Genomic DNA, 12,799 nt, shown 5'->3' on the forward strand with positions numbered 1-12,799 from the left:
TAGCCTAAGGGCTCATTTACACTTGACTTTATTTCTAACTCTTGCCAAACGCCCCTATAGTGTTTGACAGGCATTTGGGAAGCATTTTTAACGCTCCTCAAACGCTTCCCAAATGCTCCCCAAAAGCCCTATGCACGGTTTTGAGGCATTTGCCAAGCGTTAACACCATTTAACTTCATTATAGGCGTTTGTTGTGTGGTTTTAACACTCCGCAAACGCCTGCCAGGCGTTTGAGCGGCACCATAGACTTGAATGGGAGGCTTCAACTCCTCCTGACTGGGCATGAGGCGTCAGTTTTGCCATGACGCGACGCTATCACTTCAGTGTGAACAGCACTATGTGCTGCCATGTGCAGAATTTTCACAGGCATTTGAGAAGCGTTAGAAACGCTTCCCATTGAAAAATTCCCCTGTACCTCTCGCACCATCATTGTCCACATACTTTTCACAGCAAAAATCACTATAACCAGATTATGGAACACCACTACTGCGCCTTCTCTCAAATCACTAATTACATATCTTAATTTCCAATGCGAAATGGAAAAAAGATCGTCTCTCAACAACTCCACCCAATACAAATTCCAATTCCAATTCCCAATGGACTACCTGGTTAAAACAGCCCAATTGCTCAGTGATTTTGTACAAACAATTGAACTACACATGCATTTTAGACTGGTACTCCTCTCTCCATCCCATTACAACTTCCTCCTCCTCTCCCTACCCTCTTCCTGTTCTCCCCATGTTTAACACCCCTCTACCATTTTCTACACCTCACCAAAGTTCAGTATATATCCATATCTACCTATGATACTATTGTCTTATTCCTAAGTTGTCCCCAGCCAAATGGTGGGGTACACATGTTCCAATACTGTATTGTATGACTGCAATTTTTATTGAACTGAACGTTATTATAACATTACCCTGTTATTGAAAATCTTCAATAAAACATTTTGAAATAAAAACGCTTCCCAAACGCCTGTCTGACACCTGCTGACAAAGCTAGTGTGAATGCAGCCTTAGATTTCTTTTTTATCCTGTGGGTTTAGTGCACTTTCTAAAAGTGCACCAAAACTCCTGAATGCAGGAGTTTTGGTGCGCTTTTAGAAAGTGCACCACACCTACAGGATATAATAGAAGTCTATGGCAAAGCTAACCCAGGAAAGTTACAGATGTGCCTTGGGTGCACACTAAATCAGAGTGAAAGCAGCCTTACAGGGGGCTCAGAACAGTAAGAGCATGTTGCCTCATCACTACCGGGTTTAAACCCATGATTGCAACATGGCAGTCTGAAATTAGAGGTTTTAGGTGTGAGGAGGTGACATTGGGGCACACTATGCTTGGTAATCTGTTCGGGTAAAAATCCACCTCTAAGGTTGCCTTGCCCTGATTTAGTCTATGACGTGAATAAAAGAATAGGAGCTGGGTTTGAGATGACGAGGCTGTGGATCAATACCAGAAGTGCAAGTATGCCAAGTAGTGGTAGGCAAATCTGTTTCTGTTCGATTCACAAGCACATTCAGCTAACATGGGAAAAAATCTGTAACTTTAATGTGAACCACATTAAAGTCAATGGGAGGTAAATCTTGAGAATCAAGGCTTACAGGCAAGGAATGTTCAAACAAAGGGCATAGGGAGCTGGAAACTACCATAAGGAGCATGTACCAAAGCAATTTTTTTTAAATACCATTTAGCAGAGAGCAAGGCTTGAAACTGAATTCCAGGAATTCAGCAACTGTGTAAAAAGTGCAGGCACACTATGAGATAAGTCTAATCAGGGGCACCTCATTATCTGGACTTATCTCTATTATTTATATCTAATAGGTCTATCACACTCTCCAGCAGCCACACAGAGCTGCGTAAGGAGAGACGCACACAGAGCAGCTATGCCTCGTAACACAAAGGCTTCTGTGATTGGGCAGAAGGAAGGAGAGTGTGAGCATAGCAGTACCCTCAACTCTGTTCTTCAAGAAGCTAAAACTTGAGCATCCAGCATGGTAGCCTTTGGAAGTTATCTTCCTGGAGCACAATAGACCTTTCATATGTTAATTAAAGAGATAAGTCCATGAGGTTCCATGCACCTTGTTGGACTTAACTCATGGACTGCCTACAGTTTTTACAAAGTAGCCGAATTCCTGATGTTCAGTTGTAAAGTGCAAGATTAGAAAATACATGTTTTCTATTAAAACATGTTTGGGGATGCTTTAAACCTGCATATGAAGTGGCTCAGTTGTTGGATGTACTAAGGCAAAGTGACATTTTTACAAAAACCAACAAATTGCTGCTAAATTACATTTTCCAGCTTCTTTGTGCAAAAAAAAAAAAAAAAAACACTGGAAAAAAGTGTGGGGTCCCTCCAAAAACCATATCACACCCTCATTTGAACATGCAGCCTGGTAAGGCACCTTGTCCCCTTGTTGACAGGGACTCAGCCTCTTACCCTGGTTACTCAACAGGGTAAAAAGTAAACAAATAAATAAATAGATATAAACTGTATATTAATACGCACAACACATTTGACAAATAATATTAAACATAAGCCTTGTGCTGTTATGACCTAACCCCCAACTCACTATGTACAGTAGCTATGCACACTCTTTGCCACCTTCTTGCAATAAAAAAACAAAAAACAAAATAAGAACAGTGCAGTGCTGCTTAAATCAAGTTGGTGTAAAAGTGTCACAATAATATATAAAAGTATAAAATCACACATACATTATTACCCACACTGACTTTCTATAGTAGAAATTTAAAAAAAATCTCTCGTTACGTAAACACATGCCACACCACAATATAAAAATAGATGATTTTAAAAACTCTCTCTCTCTCTCTGTCTTCATACAATATACACTTTTCACCGTGCCTTGTGCTCAACAATTATTATAATGCTTCACCCTGGGAAGGTTGTGTGGGCATGGAGAGGCACATTGGGGCTGGATTTGGCGGGCATCAGCACGTATGCACAAGATTTAAATGCATTAGTGAATGTGAGTGTATATCTGTTAAGAATTGGTTTCAATAAAAAGGTTTTAAATGTTAATACACTATGGGGTTGATTTACTAAAGGCAAATAGAATGTGCACTTTGCAAAGTGCAGTTGCACTCTGCAAGAGCAGTTGCGCCAGAGCTTAGTAAATGAGGTAAAGATTCACTTTGCAAAGAATATCCAATCATGTGCAAAGACACAAAACAGCATTTTTGCTTCAACATGATTCAATGATGGAAGTCAGCAGACCTTCTGCTCATTTACTAAGCTCTGGAGCAACTGCACTTGCAGAATGCAACTTCACTTTGCAAAGTGCAAAGTCTATTCTATTTTAGTATATCAACCCCTATGTAATTTTTGTTCTTGTTTCTGCCGTGGTAGCTGAAGGGGATAAAAAGGAGTGCCTGTCTAGGAGTGAGCCTGGAGGACCTCTAAGATTGAAATAATGCATTTTTTGACCTACTACAATATATAAGTCATGAGAAAATCCTTTATTTAAAAAAAGTGTAAATCCACCATCGATTACTCTATCCAGTGATGTACATCACAGAAGATCATGATGAATGATGTCAGCAGAGACGCTGAAACAAAACATGGCAAGTGCTGACACAATGCGGTCCTGATGGACTTTTGGCACAACTGACATTGCCTGTCAGCTGACCGGACACCTGCAACAAAGGTGTAGGAGCTCCCGAGTGACATCACTGAGCAAGCATGGTCATGACCAATGGAGAAGGAGAGGTGGGGGCAGATGCACAGTCCTGAGTAGGAAGATATCACATTTAGTAGCGGTAGTAATACTGACGTTAAATGTATGACCTCCAACAGCAACCAGATTGTTTCGGGGAGCAGGAAAACAGCCAGAGTTATAACCAACCCTGTTTTGCAGTGACCTAAACTCTCATACCTAATGCCAGCAGGGCTATAAACACACAAATATGACTACAGAATTTGAATTCTACCATGCATTACATCCAGGTGAGCCTTTCCACTATCACCATCAAAATACACTAAGATTGAAGACCCTTATTTATTTTTATTTTATTTATTTAAAGTACTTATATAGCGCCGCCAATTTGCGCAGTGCTTTACATATATATTGTACATTCACATCAGTCCCTAACCCTCAAGGGGTGTACAATCTAAGGTCCCTAACTCACATTCATACATACACATACTAGGGACAATTTAGAAAGGAGCCAATTCACCTACCAGCATGTCTTTGGAGTGTGGGAGGAAACTGGAGTACCCGGAGGAAACCCACGCAGGCACAGGGAGAACATGCAAACTCCAGGCAGGTGGTGCCGTGGTTGGGATTCGAACTGATGACCCTAGTACTGCCAGGCGGAAGTGCTAACCATTTAGCCACTGTGCTGCCCATAGAGAGGACTCTCTCGGAAAAGGTTTTCAGACCATCCCTGTTCTTAAATGAGCAGGATGCTTGACTATTTAATTGCTGGATCATTAATATCTAAATAGTTCACTATCTAATCACCAGATTGTTATCCAAAAGCATGAATGCCAAGGTGCACTATAAACGAGCAATTCCTGTCCAACAACCCAGGGTACCTGTTTTCATAGTGATTCATTATATGAAGATTGATGCTCTTAGAGGCATCTGCATCTTTTGCTTTCTTTCCTGCTGCACTAACTTGACAATTATAAGGAATCCTGAAATTAACATCTCAGTATTTTGTCTCTCTAAAGACCCGAATGGTGGGATTTCACCACCAGAAATCCCAGCTTTCTCTTGCCATGATTATCACAATGTCAAATGGTAAGTTGAACTCTAATGGATTGTGCATAATGTAGACCAAACGGACAAAGCAGTAGTTGTTGCAATGCCTTTGTGGAAGATAATTAATATGAAGAATGATCAACAAATCACCTGTGAGTAGTTATTTTATAGATGGCATATGGTATCAATCACAGTGTTCCTTGACCAGGCTGCTGTGGGTTACACATAGCATTCATTTGTCATAACGTTACTTCCCCTGCAACCTGAGGCATGTTATGCCGTATAATTTGGTCATTTAAATGAGATTATAACCAACAGGATGGCAGCACATGTCACCAACACCATATTCAAAAATGCCATTTTTGAGGGCCAACTTATCAGTCCTGCAGAACGCGGCTTGGCGCCACCCATACAAAAACTTCCACCTTCTTTCTTAACCAGTCATGAGACTTAAAGCAGAACTTCACTGCATCTGAGCACCACAAACCAAAAAAGTTAATTCATTTTTAATATTTAAAACTAACTCCCCCATCCATCCATATCTCCATGCTTTCATTTGCTGAGAAATCACTTTGAAAACACACCCCTAGCATTTCTAGCTGTGGTCAACTTGAGTAAGGGCAGAAGCTTCCTATAGTATTTACTTCCTGGAATCCATCTGTCCTTAGCTTAGGCATGCAGACAGGAAGGTGTGCTTAGCTGACCCCGTCCTACCCTCCTGAAGACTCCTGGGATGATATCATTTGCCTAGGAAACCAGGAAGCAACTGAAGACGTACAAAAAAAAAAAAGTTTAAAATAGGTAAATATGATATACTTTGCTATCTATTTACTAATGCTAGCAGCAGAAAGATAAAAAAAAGTCAGTGTTAACTTAGAGGGTGAAGTTCCACTTTAAACTAAAGAAGAAATGATGTTCAACCATTAGTGGCGATGCAAGCAGTACTGAGGACAAAAAAGTCACGAGGGCACAATAAACAATAAACTTCAGTGATCTAAATGTGTACATGCATTAAATATGGCATACAACACTATATACATTGTTCATGCAGACCCACGTACCACATGAATTAGTGTTTAGTCACCTTAAGACATGGTCACATATTTGTTTGGCTGTTGGGATACTGTTTACACAAAAGTATTATTATTCTTTTATGGTTTTATGTTCATAAAACGGTATTCTGTTTTCCCTATTGACTTCAAGTTTTTGTGTAAATACATCCATCCAAATGTCAGTGCTCACATACACAGTACACTGACCATCTCTGATTAAATGTTTAGCTCACCCAGGACAATTAAAAAGCAATTTCATATAATTCCTAATACATTTGTCACTCTTATTGCAAAACTACAAAGATTACTGAGCCATTTTCTGAGATGCAACATTTTTTATATCTTCTTACCCATCGCTGACTTCCTTTATGATGGCAGATAAAGGCTTTTTCTGAAAATGAAAGAAATAAAAACAGTCAGAGCACTTATATTGTCTCACAAAGCCAAATCCCAAGCTTTGTTAGCTGGAGGTCCTGCGGTGGACTCACTGTCCTGGGATCCTGTGGTAGTAAGACTTAACAGCGCTTTAGATTAAAGTGTAACTAAGTGCAAAACTTATTTATTTGAACAAAGGGACCACAAATTAGAACCACTGTCAGATATTTTTTTTCTCCTTTTGTGCCATTATTAGAGATTCACTTCACACTCCGCTGACAACTGTCCTGGAGACTGATTTCCTGCTGAGTGTACAGAACTGGACACATGAGGGGGAATTCTCCGTAATAGAACACTGTTTTAGAAGTTTTAGCCCCCCCCCCTACTTTCCAAAATTAAATAAGAAGGTTTGGGGGAATAATGTATATGTATATATATATATATATATATATATATATATATATATATATTTTTTTTTATATATATATATATATATATATATTTTTTTTTTTTTTTTGCTGAATTGAAACTTATTTTGGTTTACTGTAATACGGTCAAGCTTCATAAACCATAATACATGTGGGTATCTTTTTTGTTATTGTACCACTGGAGACTTGAACTCTGTGTTGAGCAGTTGTTTGTTTGGAGAATTTATCAAAAATGAGGCAGACAAACTGGAGCAGCTGTACATGGGAATTAATATGCTTCTATCTTCAGCTTGTTCAGTTAAACTTTGAAAATGAAAGACAGAAACTGATTGGCTGATGTGCACAACTGCTCCACATTCTGGCTGCTCCAGTTTTGACAAATTTTCCTTGGCATCTCCAGGCTGCCACCAGCATATGGTGTTTTAACCCTAGCTCCAGTACCACAGTACAGAAAAAAAAAATTAAAAAAGGGCACACATTGATCACAAAGCCTCATTTGGCAAGTTAAAGTCGTTTTAAACCTCAGACATGAAATATGAACAAAGCATATCCCTCTACAATGTGTACTTGTCTCAATTAAGAGCACTAAGTGTCAGTTCTGTCTGCTGCTTTGTTACTGTGCTATCAGCATGAGTCACTTCTGACAAGTTTTCCTGACACCAAGAAAAAAATGGTGACAGGGGAGGGACCTCTAGCAGATTGACAGTCTCAGCTCTGTTCTTGTGAGCTGTTTGGAGGGGGGGGGGGTGTTCCTTTCCTCCAATCAGCTCTCACAGCTCTCCTCACTGAGCTCTGCAGTGAGTGATTTCAGCTCTCTGCCCCCTTTTTTCTGAACCATCAGACAAGTTTTACAAACTTAGGACTTTTAACAGCCGTAAAGAAGACTTCAGATAAACAGGTACAACATATGTAGGAGGATTTGTTTTATCTCTTTGTATCATCTGAGGCTAGTCACACTATAAAGCTTCGATAACAGTTTTGTTGGAAATGGGTAAAAGAAGAGCTAAAATACATTCCTTTTTTTGCAAATTATGCTGATGCAGGTTCCCTCCAGTGGTGCTCAGTGACCAATAGTCAATAGGTTTATGCTTACAATTAAGTATAGGGCTGATTTGAGTGACAGTTTATATTACAGCTTAATTTACTTACGTTTACAAATAAATTCACTAGGACACTAAGTGAGAGGAATCATCCCAGCGGAGACGCAGCAATGAATAAAACCCACACACAACAAAAGTCAAAACAGCATCAATAACCTTTTAAGAATTTGTGGGTAACTCAAGTGGAACTGTTACATTTTCTTTACATTTTGGGGAAGTGCGTGTGGATGCATGTCTCCAAAAGCAGACAGCATGAACTGGGGGAAACACACCCACGTGTGCATGCATGTCAAATTGGAAGCAGCCGCTGCCTCCCGACAGACATGCATGAAACTGCATTGCAAGTGGATGCACGAATACCTGTGCATCCCATGTAGGCATAAAAGGCCTTTCACATGGATGCACACCTAAGTACACCTCTCCAATCAGAGAACGCTTTACATTCATTTAGAACATGCAAAGCATTCTCTAAATGGCTAAACAAAGTAAAAAAGTGAGCGCTAATCAGTTCAGCAGCTGTACACTCAAGGCAACCAGTAAAACCTCAATAAATAATATCAAAGAAATAGTGCAGCGCTTAACCGGCTCTCCCTCTGAAGATGTGCATGGCACGTAACGCGCAATGAGGAGCCTGCTCGCGCCGTTGACGTCACGCCGTCGGAGCATCGTGGAGCTCCGGCAGCCATTTCCTTCTAGGGACGGTTAGTGTTTTACTGTCATCTGCCGTTCCTTTTGCTATTTATTGGATGCATCCTTTGTCTTTTAAATAAAATTCGCTTTATCCAAACGATATCACACCATGGGCATCTTTTTGCTTTGACCCCGCATGGGGAGAACCCCCCTTTTTTTCAGAAGCTGTGTTACTCCGATTCCATTCAGAGTGGGAGGTTTCTATTTACTGCAAAATTAACACCCACACATCCCTTAAGGGGAACTCTGTGTCGGAGCCTTATTTGCTGTGACCCTGGACCTGTCTGATCTAAAGAGGGATACTCTTCCAAGGGCTGAACCAGATGTACATTTCCAGTGACACCAGGGAATAACTATTATACACTGCACTATATCAAGTGTGGTTCCGGTGAGTGGGCACTTCTTACATTCCGCATTGAGGAACATCCACTGATCGGGAATAACTGAGGACTATTGATTTAAGCGCTGCACTATTTCTTTGATATTCTCTAAATGGCACCTATGCCAAGTTGCTGACCTCCTGTGTTCCCAGTGCATTAGGCCAGCCACTCAGTACAGGACCCAGAATCAAGTGGAATAGTGGTATCTACTTGAGTGATTTCCAGCCTCCAGGGCGATTATCCAGGTACGGCATATACATAGTTACATTGGTTCAATTTGGACCAATGAAACTATGTGTATGCCATACCTGGACAATTGATATGTAAAAATTTACCATGCCTGGAATTCTCTTTTCAGTCCTTCTGTAAAATTCCAAAACTACCAGAGTGCCAGTCAAGAATTTGTAAAGCAGCAAAAACGGACTTCCACTATTGATTTGGTTTCCGAAGAATAAAATGCCTTTCTGCAGAGGTCCTCACCTACCCGAACTATAAATTAAAACACTGACATGCCCTATTTTTACTGTGCATCAAGCACAAGATCAATAATAATTGTAATAAAATAGAGAAGAGCAAATTGATCGATCAAGTTCATGATTCAACCTGGATCGGGTTGATTCACAGCTAGCAAAAAAAAGCTTTGCAGCTGTAATATATTTTACCGATGTTAGCAGTAATAGAGATAATTAAAGAGACATAATTAAATGAAAGTCTCCGATGGAAGCTTCCTGGGAACAATCTAGTTGTAGAACAGTAAAGCTAAATTACTTGTACTGCTTCATAACTAGTAAGGAGTACAGAAACAGAGAATGGCAGCTTTCATCTGAGGCTTCTCACACTACAAAAATGTTGCACTTGTACTTACCTCCATAAGGGTGTCCTGTTTGTCATTATACTCACAGGTCCCCATCCTGCTCACAATCCAAATGTTCATAGTCCATAGGGGTTTCAGTCCATGCTGTACTTGTGTCACTTACCTTGCACATCCACTTCCTGCCAATATGCTTTCACTTCCTCTGTAGTCCAGATACTACAGAGGTCACATCACCACGTTAGGAACTATGATGTTTGGTGGGAATTAATGGATATAATTTACATAGCGTTCCACCCATTAAAACAGCTACGGGCTGTGGACCTATCACCACCCACAGAACTGCCTATTACCACCTCCCACCGTTTGTAAACTACACTCCAGTCCCAGGGAATCACAGTAGATGTAGTTTCCAGAAATGCTCTGTGGTGCACATCAGAATATCTTTCAGGTGCCTTGAACAAAAAGCTGGAGAGCTTTGCGATGAGATCAAAGTTGATTATGAAAGGCATTTGAGGCAAAATTATAAAAAAAACTAATAGTGTGGATGCAGTGGCTGTAATAAGAACTTACATACTTTGGGAAGGTGACTTAACCCTGAAATTAAACTTTGTGGCAGACACCCTTCAATAGTGGTAGAAACTACATTGGTCATATTCTTTAGATTGTAAGCTCCACGAGCAGGGCCCTCCTATTCCTTCTGTACTGAAATGTATTGTAATTGTACTGTCTCCTTTATATTGTAAAGCGCTGCGCAAACTGTTGGCGCTATATAAATCCTGTATAATAATAATAATATTCAATCTGCTATGTACAAAAGGAACAATGATTTTTATAAAGATGCTTTTCAGGTTATTGATAATTCTGAGTCAGATGTGCTTTTATCTATACAGTAGTAATAAACTAAAAAAGACATACATACTTGGTCAATTTCCATTAACTTTGGGTACGCTCCAGGCCATTGAATGGCCACCTTGACTATATCTGCAGGAGGCGGCATCTTTCTTTAGGTTGACAGTACCTGCACACTATTCAGAAAACACAGAGCATCCAGACCTAGAAAAAGGTGAAAAAAGAACACATGAGAATATTTTACTAAAAGCAACAATTTACACTTTTTATACAAGAAAAAAATAACAATAACTAGCATCAGGCAACAAAGTGAATCTGTACAGTAAGCAAACTTGGAGACCATAGCCTTTCCATTACACCCAAGTACTTTGAAAAATGAAAAATCTAGACACACAAGTACACATCCCTCAATTCCAATAATGAATTCCTCAGTGCCCAAGTGCCTTATCATTAGGCGCACGCACTGTCATGTGGGGGCATCAGGGGCAGACTGACAACTCATGGGGCCCCCCGGGCAAGAGGGGATCATGGGGTCCCTGTGCCCTTGCCCACACTTAAACCACACCCAAAAAAGCCTATGAAAGGTACCAGGGGCATCTCATTGGGCCCCCTACTGACCCCGGGCCCTCGCGCAGTGCCCAAATGGTCAGTCCGCCCCTGGGGGGCATGCAGAGTTAGAAGAAATGAACAACTTTCAGAAAGTTGGTATTTATACAACTGGAGATATGCATAAGGCCTAGATGTTCTGAAATAAAATAAAAACCACACAAGACAACGAAACTGAAGGTTTGCTGAATATAGTCATTTCACCACAAAGCATTACACACTCACTATAAGTTTATTGGTTGCCTTGAATTAACCACAAAGCAGTATAGTAGCAGCTTAACAGATTCATTCTCCTTGCCAAACGTTCTATATTTTTCTCTTGAATTTGTGTGGTTTATTACAAAATTTGAAGGAGCTAAACAAAAAGCTGCACCAAACAAAACATTGGAGCTACTAAAAGTCAAAGTTGACTTCATAGGCTTGATATAATAAATGACAGCATATGTTTGTCTATAAGATATTAGGAAGTACGAGCTGGAAATAATAAAAACAATTCTGGTTTCAATTACAGTTTTCAGCTGTAAATGATAGTGTTGCCTTCCTGTGATTTTCCTCTTATTTATGAATGAACTGCAGAATGGAGACAAAAAACAGCTACCAATGAAGTTACAACTCTAAACAAAAGCTAGAGGTAGGTAACCCCTTAAGCCTCTCATATGGTAAGTCTATCTTCTGTAATATAATGCATCCTTGACATCTTCAGTTGGGCAAAGTGGGTCAAGGCCTAATCTAATTGGATGTCTGCTTTCCAGAATCCTGAGCGTTTCACTTCTTTCATTGCACCATGTGTGCACAACACGCTAAACGCAAAATACTGTCATCACCATCTTACAGAGTATATGTAGCTAAACAGTTTTAGGTAGGGTAGGGAAGATTTAAAATCCCTGTTAGTTTGTATTTTGCTATCTGCATTTCTTTGTGGAGAGGTTTCTTTACTACCTGTCCTAGAGACTACGGGCAATTAGAAATCGATTTCAGAAAGATTCATCCTCCTCTTATACAACTATCATCAGAACATGTGTCCCCATTGGAAGATTTAAGCTGTGGCCATATGCAAAGATTTTCTACAGGCTAAAAGGAAACAAATTCCTCCATCCATGCTACGCAGCACAAATGGCCAGCTGTCAAAATACCGAAGTAGAGCCTCCATCTGATTTGATGCAGGCACTGTCCATCCAAATATTTTCCGCCCAGCTCCTTTGGTTTTGTCAGGAAGGAAGAGGTTGACAGGGTATTACACTGAGCAAATTTTGGCCACTACAACAGATTGCTCCAGGAGTCCATATCAGGAAAGCAGCATAGAGTGACCATGGATCCCTCCAAGTGGAAGAGTGGCTCTGTTGTATCCAGAATAGAGTGGGTGTTCTGATTAAAACACATGCTGACAGAGCGGCCAACATTAGCTCTGTTAGGCTTCATTCATGGCCATAACATTTTACTGATATTTTTACTTTCTAGGAAAAAAGTTCCTGCGTAATGATCAGTAAAATACTTGCATATAGATGTGTTTAAACATGTAAAGATGAGTAAAAATGCGCATGCATACACAGCTTATTTTTATGATAATTTTGTTTCCCCTTTGTTTAGACTTCATTTTTTGCGCATACATGCATTTATATGCGGAAGCGTCTAAATCTCATGTTTTTAGAAGCAGATTTTTGGATTCAATGTATGGATCTGAAAGCAGCTCATGTTTACACACCTGTGTGACTGGTTCCTTTGAATACAATGTAGCTGTGTTCAGATCCATAATTAAAAAACACTTGTATATGCGTATTTCTACTG

At 40.0% G+C, this 12,799-nt stretch overlaps 1 protein-coding gene across 2 annotated transcripts in view; it reads right to left on the bottom strand.

Annotated features, from left to right (window-relative positions):
* ELMO1 (engulfment and cell motility 1) overlaps positions 1-12,799 on the bottom strand; it is a 533,930-nt gene that overhangs the window by 400,374 nt on the left and 120,757 nt on the right. For both annotated transcript variants that reach the window (XM_089687036.1, XM_089687028.1), the window contains exons 2-3: positions 10,479-10,612; positions 6,123-6,163 (exon numbers count right to left, since the gene is read on the bottom strand). In XM_089687036.1, coding sequence (XP_089543162.1) covers positions 6,123-6,163; positions 10,479-10,556 — 119 coding nt within the window. In that variant the 5' untranslated portion in view covers positions 10,557-10,612. The remainder of the gene's footprint in view (positions 1-6,122; positions 6,164-10,478; positions 10,613-12,799) is intronic.

Source organism: Staurois parvus, unplaced genomic scaffold (genome assembly GCF_062004578.1).
Source record: "Staurois parvus isolate SC_StPar_1 unplaced genomic scaffold, SC_StPar_1.0 ptg000020l, whole genome shotgun sequence".
Classification (NCBI taxonomy): Eukaryota; Metazoa; Chordata; class Amphibia; order Anura; family Ranidae; genus Staurois; species Staurois parvus.